Source organism: Erinaceus europaeus, chromosome 17, assembly GCF_950295315.1.
Source record: "Erinaceus europaeus chromosome 17, mEriEur2.1, whole genome shotgun sequence".
Lineage (NCBI taxonomy): Eukaryota > Metazoa > Chordata > Mammalia > Eulipotyphla > Erinaceidae > Erinaceus > Erinaceus europaeus.
The window spans coordinates 17,877,558-17,895,041 of record NC_080178.1 but is presented as its reverse complement, the minus strand read 5'-3'; the positions used below and the strand labels follow the sequence as shown (position 1 = coordinate 17,895,041).

Here is a 17,484-nt window from a genome sequence, read left to right as displayed (position 1 = left end):
GTAATCCCAGAGTCACCTGTGCTGTACCTCAGACTCTCTAAGTCACTGTCAGGACCCTTTTGAATAAGTCTCTTTTACTTCTGTGATTCATATTTTTTTTATACTCTTTTTCCTCAAATGTCTTTTAAGGATAGAATGTCTTTACTGAACAGTGAGATGACACTGAATTTTAATGTAGGCATACAGTTCTGAGGGTTCTGTATATAGAGTTTTGGTTGGTGAGTCTAAATTAGCCCTCTAGTTCATTATCTCCTTTTTTCTCCTTATTTCACCACCAAAAATAACCAAGAAAAAATACATACCCACTTAGAAATGCAATGCAAACTTGGTGTTATCACAGTGCTCAGCCGCTAAGCAAGTCAAGGAAGTGCTAATTAGTTTCTCTGACACATTGCAGGAAAGCTACCTTCCTTCTTTAACATTCTTGTTTTTCTTGTCAAGTATATAGTTCTAGCATCTTATCTTTATCTACATGAAGCTTAAAAAACATAAACTAGGGGAGTCGGGCTGTAGCACAGCGGGTTAAGCGCAGGTGGCGCAAAGCACAAGGACTGGCATAAGGATCCCGGTTCGAGCCCCGGCTCCCCACCTGCAGGGGAGTCGCTTCACAGGCGGTGAAGCAGGTCTGCAGGTGTCTTTCTCTCCTCCTCTCTGTCTTCCCCTCCTCTCTCCATTTCTCTCTGTCCTATCCAACAATGACAACAACAATAATAACTACAATAGTAAAAACAACAAGGGCAACAAAGGGAATAGATAAATAAAATTTTAAAAAATTATAAAAAATTAAAAAAACATAAACTAGGACTTGGGGGAGATAGCATAGTAGTGATGTAAATGGACACTCATGTCTGAGACTCACAAGTTCCAGGTTCAATCCCCCACACTACTATAAGCCAGATCTTAGTAGTGTTCTGATAAAAATAAATACATAAAATAAAATAAAAATGCATTCTGCAGTTAGTATGCAGTTTCACTTTGAAGTTTATTCTCTTGATCATAGGTTAGTTTCTGGTTTTTTTTAAATATTTTATTTATTTATTCCCTTTTGTTGCCCTTGTTGTTTTATTGTTGTAGTCATTGTTGTTGGATAGGACCGAGAGAAATGGAGAGAGGAGGGAAAGACAGAGAGGAGGAGAGAAAGATAGACACCTGCAGATCTGCTTCACCGCCTGTGAAGCGACTCCCCTGCAGGTGGGGAGCCGGGGTTCGAACCGGGATCCTTATGCCAGTTCTTGTGCTTTGCGCCACCTGCGCTTAACCCGCTGCACTACAGCCCGACTCCCTTAGTTTTTGTTTTATTGATCTAAGTTTTCTTTATTGATATTTATTTTCATTTTGTATATAATTCTTGGGAAATGCACCAAGCATCTTATGCATATGAGATACCACTGAGCAACTGCCCTGGCCACTTATTAAAAATTCCATAGGGCTGGGGGGATAGCATAATGGTTATCCAAAAAGGTTTGCATGCCTGAGGCTCCAAAGGTCCCATGTTCAATCCTCAGCACCACCATAAACCTGAGCTGAGCAGTTAAAGCAAAGCAAAACAAAATTCTATATACTTGGACCTGGAGAGATAACTCAGCCAGTTAGAGTATCAACTTGCACGCCTGAGGTCACACATTCAATCCCCAGAACCACTTTATGCCAGAAGTGAGCACTACTTCTTCTCTTTCTCTCCTTCCTCTCTCTCTTTCCCTGTTGCTTGCGTAATAAATCAGTAAATCCTTTTAAAAAAATTCTTCATATTAGAGGGACAGGAGAAAAGGAGAGATTGAAAGAGGAGTGAGAGGAGAAACTATCAAAGCACTGCTCTATCATACATGGGCCTCTTCCCCCCCCCACCTCCCCAGCAGTGCTGTTCATGGTAGCCATGGATCAAACCCAGAACATCATACATGGCAGTGTACCATGGCAGCTACCTCCTGAGATAGCTGCCAACTCTGCTGTTTATTGTCTATTTATGTATTTCTGCCAGACCTCATTGTTCCCAGCCAGCTTTTTCAGATAGAAAAAGAGAAAGAGAGAAGCACACAGAGAGGGAAAGATACCACAGCACTTAAGCTTTCCCCAGTTCGTTGAGGGCCAGTCTATTGGTGCATAACCAATCAGGAACACTAGCTAAGTTAGCTATTTTTACTAGCCTGTTGGTTTGCTTGTTTGTTTATTTATTTATTTTAAGTCCTTTGCTTAGAACTTAATGCTAATCTTTTTTTCTTTGTTTAAATATACATTTTACTAGTAGGACAGCAGTAATTTACAAGATTAGAAGGCAAAGGGTACAATTTCCCACTGCTTCTATCACCAATGTTTTGTGCCCTGCGCACCCTTCAAACAGTAGCCATCATAGTTCTCCCAAGGTCATGTGTATACATTCCCTTTATTGCACATGTGAGTGAAATCATCCCACATATATCCTAATGCTAATCTTTTAAAAAATATTTTATTTATTTACTTATTTATTTACTTATCTTAGAGACAGAAATTGAGAGGGTAGGGGGAGGTAGAGAGGGAGAGAAACAGACACCTGTAGCACTGTTTCACCACTCAAAATGCTTCCCCCTACAGCTGAGAACTAGAGCTTTGAACCCACGTCTTTACCGTGTAATGTGTGTGCTCAACCAGGTGTACCATCGCCAGGCCCCCGTGTAATACTAATCTCCATAAGAAGGAATCCCTGTGCCCCAAGAAGTGGTACAGTGGATAAAACTTAGGACTAAAAAGCACGAGGTCCTGAGCTAGATCCCTGGCATTGCATATGCCAGTAACGCTCTGGTCCTCTGTCTCTCTCTCTCATGTTAATAAAACAATGAAATTACCCAGGTGATGGCACAGTGGGTAAAGCAGTGGACTTTCAAGCATGAGCTGCTGAGTTCAACCCCTGGTATCACATGTACCGAAGTCATACTTTGCTCTGATTGTCTCTCTCTCTCTCATTAGTAAATAAGCAAAATCTTGGAAATAAAGTAGAAGGAATCCCAGCTTTTGCCATGGTTTCCACATCACAGCAAAGCTGAATAATTCTCCCACATTTGCTTCCCTAGATGTGTATTCTGACATTAGCCATGGAATAAATTTACTTTTTTATTTGTTTATTTATTTATTTTTTACCAGAGCACTGTTCGGCTGTGGCTTATGGTGGTTCAGGGGATTGAACTTAGAAATTTGGAGCCTCAGGCGTGAGTCTTTTTGCATAACCATTAAGCTATCTAGCCCCTGATCAAATTATTATCTTTATTTATTGGATAGAGCTAGCCAGAAATCAAGAGGGAACGGATATATATATATATATATATATATATATATAGAAAGAGAAAGAGAGAGAGAGAGAGAGAGAGAGAGAGAGAGAGAGAAATAGACTCCCGTAGCATTGTTTCATCACTTGCAAAGCTTCCCCCTGCAGGTGGGGACTAGGCACTTGAACCCGGGCCCTTGCTAATGTGAGTTCCATCAGGTGTGGCACACCTGGTCCTTTTTGATAATATTATCCATTCCTTTGTTAACAAGCATAGGACATGAACTTTCTAGGATTCTATGAGTGGCAGTTTTGAGATATATAAACTGTGGACCCCTAGAGAGATAAAACCCATGAAATGCTTCTTTTTTTTTTTTTTTTTTTTTTTTTTTTCTCCAGGGTTATTGCTGGGCTCGGTGCCTGCACCATGAATCCACCGCTCCTGGAGGCCATTTTTCCCCCTTTTGTTGCCCTAGTTGTTGCAGCCTCGTTGCGGTCATTATTGCCATTGTTGACGTTGCTTTGTTGTTGGATAGGACAGAGAGAAATGGAGAGAGGAGGGGAAGACAGAGAGAGAGGGGAGAGAAAGATAGACACCTGCAGACCTGCTTCACCGCCCGTGAAGCGACTCCCCTGCAGGTGGGGAGCCGGGGGCTCGAACCGGGATCCTTAGGCCGGTCCCTGCGCTTTGCGCCACATGCGCTTAACCCACTGCGCCACCGCCCGACTCCTGAAATGCTTCTTTTTTAAAATTTTTTTTAAATTGGAGAGTTAGTGGTTTACAGTAAATATAGTTTTTGGTACATGTGTAAAATCTCTCATTTTCTTCAAAACATTCTCACTTCCAGCCTCGGTCCTCCTTTACCATCATGTACCAGGACTTGAAAGCCCCCCCGCCCCTGCCCTGAGTCCTTTTGGTGCAGTACACCAAACCCAGTCCGAGTTCTGCCTTATTCTTATTTCTCAACTTCTATCAGTGAGATCATCCTATATTCATTCTACTGTTTCTGACTTATCTTACTTAACATGATTCCTTCAGGCTCCATCCAAGATGAGGTGAAAAAGATGAATTTATCATTTTTAATAGCTCAGTAGTATTCCATTATACATTATATATATATATATATATATATATATATATATATATATATGTCTCACAACTTTCCCAGCCACTCATCTGTTGTTGGACACTTAAGTTGCTTTCAGGTTTTGGCTACTACAAATTATGCTGCTATGAACATAGGTATACACGTGTGTTTGGTTCCTTAGGCTATATCCCCAGGAGAGGAATTGCTGGGTTATTGGGGAGGTCCACTTCTAACCTTCTGAGAGTTCTCCAGACTGCTCTCCACAGGGGTTAGACCAAGTTTCATTCCCATTAGCAGTGCAGAATTACTGTTTCTAATGTATGACATTCTCACAGAGGTGAAGTGATATCTCATAGTTGTCTTTATTTGCATTTCTCTGACAGCCAATGACTTGGAGCATTTTTTCATGTCTGTTGGCCTTTTGTATATCTTCTTTGGTGAATACTCTGTTTATATCCTGTCCCCATTTTTGGAAGGCAGCTATGCTCACCACTATACCACAATGCCTCTATGTCCCTGTTTTTGGATGGGGTCATTTTTTTTGTTGTTGTTGATGAGCTTAGTGAGCTCTTCATATATTTTGATTATTAGCTTTTTGCATGTAAAAATCTCCCATTCTGTAATTTTTTTTCTACTAGGGTTATCACAGGGTCTTGGTGCCTTTATAATTCCATATTCTTGACAGCCACTTTTATATAGAGGATGAGAGATAGAAAGGAGGACAGAGAGGAGAGATACCTGCAGTACTGCTCTACAACTTGTGAAATTTCCCCTTTGCAGATGAGGACTGGCGTTGTGAACCCAGGTCCTCACACATGGTAACTTGTACACTCTGCTGAGAATTACCACCTGACCCTTGAAAAACTTTTACCTGTTACTTTAAAAGTATATATTTAAATTATCTTTATTTATTAGATAAAGACAGCCAGAAATCGAGAGGGAAAGAGAGACAGAGAGACACTTGCAGCCCTGCTTCACTGCTTGCAAAGTTTTCCCCCTGCAGGTGGGGACTGGGGGCTCAAACAGTGTCCTTGTGAATTGTGATGTGTGCTCAGCCACGTGTACCACCACCCAGCCCCCTACCCATTACTTTGAACCTGAATTCTTCTAATTACTTTTTCTTTCCCTAATAAGATGAGTGGTAGTGTTAATGATAGGAATTTTTGATACTGAGTAATGAAATTTGTCATCAGTTAGGATGACGCTATTACTTAGCAAGTCAGTGTTTTCCAAATGACCACTGGCTAACATTACATAATCCTGCCAGGGCAAAAGACTCATTTGAAGTACAATGTGGATGAGTAGGTTTAAATGTAACAGAGGTTGAAAATTTGTTGATGTGTTCTCAATGCCACATTCCAACTGACTTTGAAAAATATGCAAGAAATATCTATAGTTACTTAGAAAGGCTAAAAAAAAAAGCCTGCTCTCTTTCTTAATTGCATATCTACATGAAGCTAATTTTCTTCATATATGTCAACATACACAGCAGACTTTAACACACTGTATGCAGAAGCAGATTGGACGATCAGTTCTCTTTAAGCCAAATACTAAAGATATTTGCCAAACACTGCCCTTACCAATGCTTTTGTGTTGAAAAAGGTAGCTATTTTTCTAAACAGGTATGTTTATTGACATGTGAGGGGTTTCCTATTTTTAAATGACTTAACCTAATAGTTTTTTTTTTTCCTCTCAGTTTGGTAAATATTATAGTTTTATCCTAGAGAAGCAAATTGGAAAGCTCAACAAGTTTTGATGTTCTAAAGTTTGAGAACCACAGTCCTAAAGGAAACTCTATGAAGTACTTGAGGTTTCTTGGAGGAAAGACACCCAGTTCTAACAGAACGGGCTGTGCTGGCTGTAGCTCCCAAGTACAGCCTAAGTTCAGACAGAGCTCATACCTTTCTATATATGTGACACGACAGTAAATACCAAACACAAACTATATAAATAAACTAGGTGCCCAGAAGGCGGGGCTGTGGAATCTGTTAAATTTGCCGTAGTTCACAACCCATACAGCTATGAAAGCCATGTATGTCATGATTATATACTTAGAATTTTTTTCCCCCTTCCAGTTCTGATCTTAGGATGTTAGTCACTTTGGAAATATCTGCAGTATTCAAATGATTTTAAAATCATTTTCACTTTTCATGATAACATATGAATAGAATGAGCAGAGGGCCACTCAACATGAAAGTTGTTTCACTTTTCAGACTTCAGTCTGTTCCTGCTAACCTGGTACCCCATCAGCTGCCATGGCAAAGCAGATATAATGCTTCACTTAACCACCTTAACGGCTTGCTAAGGTGACTGCCCTGGATACACCGACAGTTGCTTCTTTGCAGAGATCATGTATGTAGCATAGAGAGAATGAGCTAGGTAGGTGCCTGGTCCTCTTGACTTTGCTATGGCAAGTTTAATCCCTTATTAAAACTGCAGAAATCAAGATACAGTCAGCGGGGGAGGGGTTAACCTACTGACTCTTGCCTTCTGTTTAATGCATTCTAAGTTGTTGCTTATTCCGCGTCCCTGTCTGTATCTTGGCTAATTTTGTACCTCCTTGTCGTTCGCTCATATGGCTGCCACTGTGCCTGATGTGAACCGATTCTGTCCCTTTTCTTCGCTGCCTGATTGCAGTGGCATCCTGTGCTGCTCACATTAAAGAGCCAAATCGAGGCGAACACTGGTCACACCTTCAACTCCTTGCTGTGCAATCTTTACCGGAATGAGAAGGACAGCGTGGACTGGCACAGTGATGATGAGCCCTCGCTGGGGAAGTGTCCCATCATTGCTTCACTCAGTTTTGGTGCCACGCGTACTTTTGAGATGAGAAAGAAACCCCTACCAGTGAGTATTGTGGTTTTAATTTTTTTTTTTTTAAATGTTTGCCTCCTATTTCTGTGAAAAAAAAAAAAAGGAAAAAAAAAGAAAAAGAGCACTACAAAGGTCTTCAGAGGATTTGAGATTTTTCGACTGTTTGTTTACCCCATCGCTAACTTCTGACTTTCAGAGCATTCCTTCATTCTTTCATTTATGTTTCCAACAGAAATTGCCTGCCATGTGCCAGGTGTTGAGGCTTATTTTCGTTGGTGGAAGGGACAGACACAGTGTCTGTCCTCATGGGGACAGAGGTAGACAGATAGTACTAACCACCAAGTAAATGGAATTGTGACAGTTGCTATGAAGGAGGGCTTATAAGGGAAATCTCAAACTACTAAGGGCAAGAGGGAAAGGAAGAAAGTTCCATAAAGATGCCTCTGAAGAAGCCTTTAAGTAGTGTTCTCCATGGCACGAGTTCCAGGGATCTTCTGTGCCTTCTAACCTAATGAATTTGTATCTCAGAGTGAGGAAATTGAAGCCAAGTTCTAAGAGGTCTGTACAAGCTCAGGTAGAGAAACAGTAACTAAACTTACTGAATCATACCTTCAGTTCTCCATCACAGCTCCTAGTATATTATATGATATTTGAGAAGTGCTGGTGCTGTGTTTTGTTGTTTTAAAATTAAAAAAAAACTGTAGAATATTAGTACTGGAATAGGTTGAAAAATAGTATGAACTCTAAGGGAATGATCAGCTCTGTACCACATTACCTTATTTTTAGGGTCTGTATCTTTTATGAACTGAGGTTCCTTCTGATTCAGCCAGACTTCATCTAGTTGTGGAAAGGCCTGTAGGCTGTGTTTTGCACATGACTTAATCCAAACCACATGACTGTTAGTCAGAGTTTATGTCTGTTCTTCATCTGATATGTTTCTCTGAGGATACAATTAATGGACTGGCTTATTTTCCCAACATGTATTTGGGTTTCGAACTATGCCATTAAGTACCTTTTGTTGGTATTGTTTCCAGTGTAGATTTCCTTTACTTTTGTTTACACAGAAACTTTGGTCTGTATTAGCAGGGGGTTGTCAGTTTCCAGGAATGTTTTGAGTGAGCTTGTCCACTGAGCACCTTGGAACACCTTCACAGCTTCTCTGCTAGCCAGGGCCACACTACCCAATTGTTTGCCATTGTCTTTATTTATTTATTTATTTATTTATTTATTTATTTATTTATTTATTTTATTGCCACCAGGGTTATCGCTGGGGCTTGGTGCCAGCACTATTAATCCACCATTCCCAGTGCTCCCTGCCCTTATTTTTCCTTCTAATTTTTATAAGATAGGACAGAGAGAAATTGAGAGAGGAGGGGGAGATCAAGAGAGGGAGAGAAAAATAAGACACCTGCAGACCTACTTCACCACTCAAGAAGTGGACCCCCTGCAGGTGGGGAGTGGGGACTTGAACCTGGGCCCTTGCACTTGGTAATATGTGTGCTTAACTGGGTGTGCCACTGCTTGCTCCCCTCCTTGCCATATTCTTTTTAGGTATGGTTATACTTTTGTTCATTGGTTTATTTAAAGTTTTTTTTTTTTTCCTCCAGGGTTATTGCTGGGCTCGGTGCCTGCACTATGAATTCACTGCTCCTGGAGGCCCTTTTTCCCATTTTGTTGCCCTTATTGTTGTCGTTATTATTGTTGTCATTGTTGTTGGATAGGACAGAGAGAAATGGAGAAAGGAGGGGAGACAGAGAGAGGGAGAGAAAGACAGACACCTGCAGACCTGCTTCACTGCTTGTGGAGCGACTCCCCTGCAGGGAGCCGGGGGCTCGAACCGGGATTGTTACACCAGTCCTTGCGCTTGGCACCATATGTGCTTAACCCGCTGCACTACCACCCATCCCCCATTTAAAATTTTTATTTATTTATTGACTAGGAGAAGAGCCAGAACATTATTCTGACATGTGTAGTGATGGCGATTGAATTTAGGACCTAACACGTGCAAGCCCTGTGCTCTGCCTCTGTTCCATCTCCCAGGCTGCTGGGTATGGTTTTATACTTGACCTTCTAGTCAGTTAACTCCACGTGAAGAAATCATCCTGCCATTATTACGACTCCTATTAAACGGTCAGTGGAGAAATACCGTATGTCTCATTACTTTCAAGTTCAGACTCTCTTTCCAAGCCATCTGGGACATCATCTTTTTGCCAGGAATGGTCCTGGGAACTGGGACTGTATCTATCAGTGAGTAAGCTGAAGCCATCTTTCTCCTGCTGGAGCTTGTGAGCTCACATGCTAGTGCTGTACCTTCCCTTTAGGTGGGCAAATGAACCAGAGTATCTCTAGTTTGAGCTTTATTATAATGCTAGTCTTGAATTGTTTTGCTTGTTTTGTTTTGGGGGCGATATGTGTAGTTACTAGGACTTCACTCTCTCAGGACCACTTTTACAGATGGAACACTAGAGGCAGATAGAGGGAGAGATACCACTGCACAGAAGCTTCCCCCAGTGCCATGGGGGCCAGGGTTCAAATCTGGATCTTGCACATGGCTATCTCACCAACCCCAGCCTCTGTTTCTTCATGGCTATTTTCTTTGTTGCCCAACAAAGTTACTCTTTTTGCTTTTTCACACATACATACCCCAACACCTTTAGAAAATATTTTGGCATATTTATTGATAGAAAGTTTAAGGGTTTTTTTTTTTTTTCTTTCTCCAGAATATGTTTCCTGCCTAATCAGTTTGACTGCAAGTAGTTGACCTGGTAATGATGATGAGCAGTGTTCTTTTGCCCAGAACACCCCTTTCCTCTTCCCTTCCACACAGCTGAAGGTTTTCGTTTTCTCAAATCAATATTTCTGGTTATCCAGAGCTGCTTTTAGTAATGTATTTCAGTTATGTTATAGTTAATACACGGATGGGGAATGTAACTGCCACATACAGTATCATTTTTTTAATGTATTTATTTATTTAAAAAGGGAGGCATTAACAAAACTGTAGGATGGGAGGGGTACAACTCCAACAATTCCCACCACCAGATCTCCATATCCCATCCCCTCCCCTCCCCTGATAGCTTTCCCATTCTTTATTCCTCTGGGAATATGGACCCAGGGTCATTATGGGGTGCAGAAGGTGGAAGGTCTGGCTTCTGTAATTGCTTCCCCGCTGAACATGGGCATTGACTGGTCAATCCATACTCCCAGCCTGCCTCTCTCTTTCCCTAGTGGGGCTGGGCTCTGGGGAAGTGGAGCTCCAGGACACATTGGTGGGGTTGTCTGCCCAGGAAATCTGGTCGGCATTATGCTGGCATCTAGAACTTTACAGTATCATTTCTAATTGCTGCCATTTAGAAAAATTACCTGCTTAAGAGGGAAGCTACATAGAAGCTTTATTCTTACTTTAAAAAAAAAAAATTTATGCTACAAGGGTTATCACTGGGGCTCAGTGCTGGCACTAGGAACACAAAACTCCTATTGGCTATTTTTTTCCCTTCATTTTTTTATTTCTTTCTATTTTATTGGATAAGACAGAAATTGTGATGAGGAGGAAATAAAGAGGGAGGAAGAAAGAGAGACACCTGCAGTAGTGTTCCACTGCTTATGAAGCTTCTCCCCTTCAGATATGGCTAGGGAGCTTGAACCTGGGTTCTTGCACACAGTAAAATGTGTGCTTAACCAGGTGCACCACTGCCCAGCTCCAAACCTTTACTTTCTTATGGCTTCTTGGAGTCTGTTTTGGTGAACAAGAATGAAAACACAGCATGGAATACTCATGATATGCTAAAAAAAAAAATCCCTTTATCACTGAGAAAGGAATCTATACTATTACTATGGTGGTTGATTTGATCAAAAAATATATATATACACAGATCTGATAAGTGAGAAACATTGCCTGAGATTTTTGAATTAGAATATGCTGACAAAATGGATTTGGAGAGAAGTGTAAAACATTGGTGGTGCCTCAAGCTATTGACACTAACAAGTTTTGACTTCCTGAAGTCTTAACTGTGACGGGTTTTGATGCAACTGTGTCTGTCCTTTCAATTCTGACTTTTGGTTAATATGGGGAAATTGAGTTAATAAATCTGAAATTATAATCATGCATTAGTGAATACAGTTTTAAAATTGTGCCCCCCCCCAACCTCTAAGAGTCATTGATGAGTAAATAGTTTTAACTTGTGTTAAGACTCCTTCAAATTTCTCTAACAGATGGGACTGTACAAACCTAACTAACTAAAAGTGTGGAAGTTTATTTTATTTTATTTTATTTATTTATTTTTTTTAGTTGACAGCCTTGGAAAACTTATCTCAGAGTACATCTTCATCTTACTATGATGATCCTCTTCCTGAAGGTTTGAAAGGAAATTGTTATTGCAAATCTGTGTCTTCCTTTCTTTCTAACCTCCGGTGACAGCTCTGAGAACATGACTCATGATTCATACAAACCAAGGTAAAAAACACCAAATAAAAAGTAGAAATTAGGTGAGTCTCCCATGTAGAATTAAGAGTAAGAGTCTGATTGTCTGAGACTCTTCGGGACCTATCTCAATATGCCACTAGAGGTTATAATTTTTGTGTCTTGTCAGTAAGTGTTTTGGAGTGTGCCCAGAGGGTACAGGAGGAAATCTCTCTCAAACTGCAGTTAAGTTTGACTGGGAGAAAAGTCAGCACCGGTTTGACTCCAGCCAAACATTCTCATCTGAAGCTGACATTTGGAAGTCATGAAATTTCCTTTATTTAATTTCACTTTATTCATTTGTGCAGTTTTAATCAAATAAATAAAAGAAGAAGGAGAAAGAAAGAAAGAAAGAAAGAAAGAAAGAAAGAAAGAAAGAAAGAAAGAAAGGGAGAAAGGGAGAAAGAAAGAAAGAAAGAAGAAAAAAAGAATCTGCTGGGGCCACTTTCAAAGAGAAATGGTCTTGTCTTGACTTCTTTTTTTTTAAGTGACCAAACTCCTCCTCCCCCGCAGCAGCTGTGTGCTTTGCAGTCTGGCACCTTAAGCAGATCTCTATAGCTGCTGAGCTTCTGAAAGCTGCCCCAGTTCCACACATTGCCTTCCCAACAACTTCTCCCTTTGCTGAGAGAGTAAGGAGATCTTTGTTCTCTAAGCATCAGCGTCCCTCTGATTCATGCTGTTGGCTCACTCCGTTTCACACCTGCATCACCCCTAGGATGAAGCATTTCACTCCTCCTTTTATTTCCCCAATGTTCTCTAGTCACCTTAAATCTGTCACCCAGTTTAATTTAATGTTTAGATTCTTAACCATAATTAGATACTTAAGGGCATAGTAAGTTTGTTTTTTAATTCTTTTATAATTCAGTTAAAGTCTGAGTGAAAAGCATGATTGTCTTTCTTCTGGCCAATGTCAGGATACACTGTCTTAGGACAAAAGTAAAGCTTACAGATATACTTCAAGAGACCTTATTTTAGAAATCAAGAACATTAAAAAAATTTTTTTATCCTATGAAGCTCATTAAAACTCTTCTAGACTTCTCATCCCCAAACCAGTTATACATTTCAAATTGTGTTTCTGTTGTAAAAGATTAGTCTGGTTCATTTCCCAGCTAGCTTGAATTCTATACTGAAAAACAGGCTAGAAAGGGAACTACAAAAGCCATTTGGCAGGCTGCTATTTCTCTGTTGGTTACTATAGAAACAGTGATGGCTGAGTTGAGGGGGGTTATTAGATAATAGCAGGAAGTTTGTGATGCATTGGAGATTTAGATGCCAAAAGCCTTATTTTTTTCCTAGAAAATGACTCATGAAAAACTCCATCCTTCATTGGCTGAATCCTCAGAGTGTGAAGGGCTCCTATTTATATCATGGTGATTGGATTGAGACAAGTTGGGCATGTTTCTGACCACTTCTTTCTCTGGCATATTCCAAAGGATGGGGACTCTGTTCATCACCATAAAAGATGGTTGGAAAGCCACTTCTAATTGTAGGGGTTCTGAGAGCTTTCAGTGAACGAGAGTTCCTAGTACTTCTTACTAATTGTTGTTGTTTTGAGCATATTACTAGGAAAAGTGAGTTTGAAAAGGTCAGTTTGGTCATAAAAACTGGTATTGTTTCTTAGACTTTAGGGGAAAAAAATAAGAGTAGTAGAACACAAAATAATAGCATACCAACTATCTTGAGTTTGTAGATGGGATAAGCTAGACTGTGCAGTATTCCATGGAGTAGTGACTGTACCTCCCCCCAAGCCAGCACCCTCACTGCTATTCCAGGCATCAAATTTCTTATTATTCCATCTTCTGATAGCAACATCTATTCTGAGAAATTGCAAGAAATACTTGAGAGAAATTTCTTGATAACCATTGTCTTTTCAACATATACTTTAATGAAACTTAGAAATCAGCCTTTGTCTCCTGTTTCTGTCCCTGACAGCACTTAGCTATCTCATTTATATGTAAGCCTTTTCTGTAAATGGGACAGATAATTGGTAGGTACTTTATGGGAGTGATAAAGTTTTCCTATGAAAGGCACTGTAAAACTTGTTGTGGTAATCAGTGAGTTTTTAAGCTGTTATAAATGGTAGGTGCCATGGTGACTTTTCAGATATGGAAATTGAAAAAGCAAATGAATAGTAATGAAGCTAAGTTTCCCTTTGCTTGTGAAATTTCAATTCATTGAGGGCAATGAGGGGATTCTTAGGGAGGATGAAGTGATGAACTGGGAGGGTGACTGAGTTTTTGGACGTTTTCTCTAGGGTCATTTAGTGGTTTGGAGAGTAAGTGTGTAGGTAAATGAATGTGTACATATTTAAGGAGTCAATGTAAAAATCTGAATAGGGCTTGAATAACGTTCAGACCCTCTGAGAGTTGGAATCATCACTTACTTCCTTGAAGCTTTGTCTCAAGCTAGAATTCATGCCCTGACTGCCACTGGGAATAGTTCATTTTTGCAAAGAGCCTCCCGTTTTGCATTACGACTGCTGGTACAATTAGTCTTGGGAGATCAACATTTTTCAAATTGATTTATCACTTTTCCAAACCTTGGCCCAGCGGTCTCGTTTTGTTTTATATTTCCCCTCACCACACTCTTGAAACTATTCTGAAGCCTCCTGCTGTTTCTTTTTCATCTTTCACAAATCACATTTTTATGGTGGATATCTACTTAGCAGAGGAAGAAAAGCACTTGGTGAATATGGCATATGAATTTGGCATAGGGCGGGAGGTCCCACCTGCACAGACTCACGAACTTCAGGAAGGAATAGATTGTAAGCCCTTTAAAAGTCATTGAAGTGTGTTGAGCACAAAAAGTAATGTGATCTGATTGATAATTTTACAAGCTCAATTACTACTGTTGGACTTGGACTGGAAAGAAGCAAGAGTAGTTGGGGGTCAGGCGGTGGCGCAGTGGGTTAAGCACATGTGGCGCAAAGTGCAGGGACCAGCATAAGGATCCCGGTTCAAGCCCCCGACTCCCCTGCAGGGCTCCCCACCTGCAGGGGAGTCGCTTCACAGGCGGTGAAGCAGGTCTGCAGGTGTCTATCTTTCTCTCCCCCTCTCTGTCTTCCTCTCCTCTCTCCATTTCTCTCTGTCCTATCCAACAACGAACAACATCAACAATGGCAATAATAATAACCACAACGAGGCTACAAGGCTACAACAACAAGGGCAACAAAAAGGGGGAAAAATGGCCTCCAGGAGCGGTGGATTCATGGTGCAGGCACCGAGCCCAGCAATAACCCTGGAGGGGAAAAAAAAAAAGAAGCAAGAGTAGAAATCAGGGGACCAATTAGGATATAGTTTTACCTTATACTAACCTGAAACCAAGGCAGAGGAAGAGAGAGGTAAATAGATTCAGTGATTTAGTAAGTAGCTCAAGGGAGCAGGGACTTTTAAAAAAAAATAATTTCTTTTGTTTTTTTATTTTAAATATTTTCCCTTTTGTTGTTCTTATTGTTTTATTGTTGTAGTTATTGTTCTTGTTATTGATGTTGTTGTTAGGACAGAGAGAAATGGAGAGAGGAGGGCAAGACAGAGGGGGAGAGAAAGATCGACACCTGCAGACCTGCTTCACCGCCTGTGAAACAACTCCCCTGCAGGTGGGGAGCTGGGGCCTTGAACTGGGATCCTTACTCTGTTCCTTGTGCTTTTCACTGAGTGTATTTAACCTGCTGTGCTACCGCCCGACTCCCCAGGAGCAGGGATTTTTTTAAAGAGAGCCATGAGAGTCTTTTTAAAAATATTTATTTATTTATTTATTCCCTTTTGTTGTCTTTTTTTTTTATTGTTGTAGTTATTATTGATGTCATTGTTGTTGGATAGGACCGAGAGAAATGGAGAGAGGAGGGGAAGATAGAGAGGGGGAGAGAAAGACAGACACCTGCAGACCTGCTTCACCGCTTGTGAAGCGACTCCTCTGCAGGTGGGGAGCCAGGGGCTCAAACCGGGGATCCTTACGAGGGTCTTTCCACTTAGCGCCACCTGCGCTTAACCTGCTGCGCTACCGCCAGACTCCCCATGAGAGTCTTAATAAGGTACATGTCCTGCCTCTGAGACCCACTGGGTCTGAGAGACATGATCACTGTCCCCATGAGAGGATTTCAGGGAGTTTGAAATCTTCCAAAGAGAACTAGTCTTCAGTTAGGACAAGGTAGAAGGAACCTTCAGAGAACATTTGGTTGAGGGCTAGAAGAGCTTGATCACTGTTTCCATCTTGGAAGATTGTGTAGGAGGGAGAGAGCTGTGGCAGTTGTGTCTGATCAGGGCATGTCTAGAAACAGTTGGCAGTAGCGGGGGGGGGGGGGGGGGTTGTGGTTTTAATGGATAGCTAGAGAACCTTGTATTTGTGCTGGTCACAGGGGCAGCTGGATATCGGGCATTGGGGAATTTGTTCTCATGTCCTTAGAGGAAGGAAAACATTTACTCCTGGTAGAGTAGTCTGAGGTGGAAGCCCCTTTCAAGACAGCAATTCCTTAAAGCTGTGTTTCTGGAAAATATTATATTACCAAGAATGAAATCATTAGACTAAGTCTTCTGGTCAAGTGCATTTTCAATGGAGCTAGAATGACGTATGACAAGGAGTATAAAGGTTGACTGTTTTTACTTGACTTCAGTAGCTTGTCACCCCCATCACCCCACCTATCAGCCACACGTCCATCAGGTGTTTTACACACAGTTTCATTTGCCTTTCGAGATGTTCTTTCCAGAGGGAAAGCTGGATAGTTTGGTCTGCATCTGAGTTTGAGATGCCTGCAGAGAGAGTCTCCACGTCCAGGAAGAAGTGTCCATACCTCTTGTGTTTGTGAATGAGGTATTGGTGAGTTCCTACCTGCTTCAGCTACTAAGGTCACTGCCTGTGTTGTGTAGGATGATGGGTTGCACGTGCCAGTCCTTCGTGCTTAGTTAGCCTCACTTACCAGGACCTTCCATGCCAGACCAGTGCCTAAAGTCAGCTACTGGTTTTGACAAAACCCGTACAACTGGTAAACAATTTAAAATTTTTGAATAGATTTCAGATCTGTACCTTTCTAGTTAGCTTTTGCAGATGCTGTTTCTAAGCCAGCTGCTTCCATTTTTTTTTTTTTTTTTTTTTAGCTTATGGTGGTGCTGGGTATTGAACCTGGAACTTTGGGAGCCTCAGGCATGAGAATCTCTGTACTATCTACCCCCGTCTTCTGCTTCCATTTTTAAAGTAATGTATTTCATACCAGTGCTGAACATACCATCATTGAAAATGTGGTTTGAGTCAGTAAAATAATGGTAGAGTTGGCTTTGTGGGGCTCCAGCTTTGTTTTTTTTTTTTTTTCCTTCCTTTCCATAATTTTCATAACTAGTATGTTATGATTGTGTCCAATTTAAAGGCATATAAAAAGCCTGTGTTCCTGTATTGGTGCTACAGGAACAAGTTTATAATCCAAATGTAACTGCAAGCTCAGATGATCCATCAGGCAGTCTAGAAGCCAGCCAGGCAACACAACACCACAGTTTGGGAAGACAAGCTGAAAAGTAATGATTAAAGGAGGTCATTCATTATTGGCTTAGGTACAAGCTGTGAGATAGGGCAAGTAAAGGAACAGTTAGTCCTCAGCAGATAAAAGTAGCTGTAGCACAGGATAACAGTGAGCTTTCAAGTATCATTTCAATCTACCAAAAAGAAAAAAAAATACAGCCAATTGCTGTAAATCACCTCCACATGTTTCTGACTCTTGAGCCAGAGAGCTAGAGAGCTCTCTCATATTAGTTGCCAGCTTAAGAAAACCCTTTACTTGGCCCTGAAAACATTCTAATCAACACCTTTTGAATTTTTGTTTTCTTGCTATTGAGGAAAGACTCATTGATTTATTAATGAAAGAGAACGCGAGCATCACTCTAGCATATGCTAATGCCAGGATTCGA

At 40.9% G+C, this 17,484-nt stretch overlaps 1 protein-coding gene across 4 annotated transcripts in view; it reads left to right on the top strand.

Annotated features, from left to right (window-relative positions):
• The window catches only part of ALKBH3 (alkB homolog 3, alpha-ketoglutarate dependent dioxygenase), a 50,393-nt gene that overhangs the window by 19,945 nt on the left and 12,964 nt on the right, over window positions 1–17,484 (top strand). For all 4 annotated transcript variants that reach the window (XM_016191861.2, XM_007531514.3, XM_060176567.1 and 1 more), the window contains one exon: window positions 6,961–7,170. In XM_016191861.2, coding sequence (XP_016047347.1) covers window positions 6,961–7,170 — 210 coding nt within the window. The remainder of the gene's footprint in view (window positions 1–6,960; window positions 7,171–17,484) is intronic.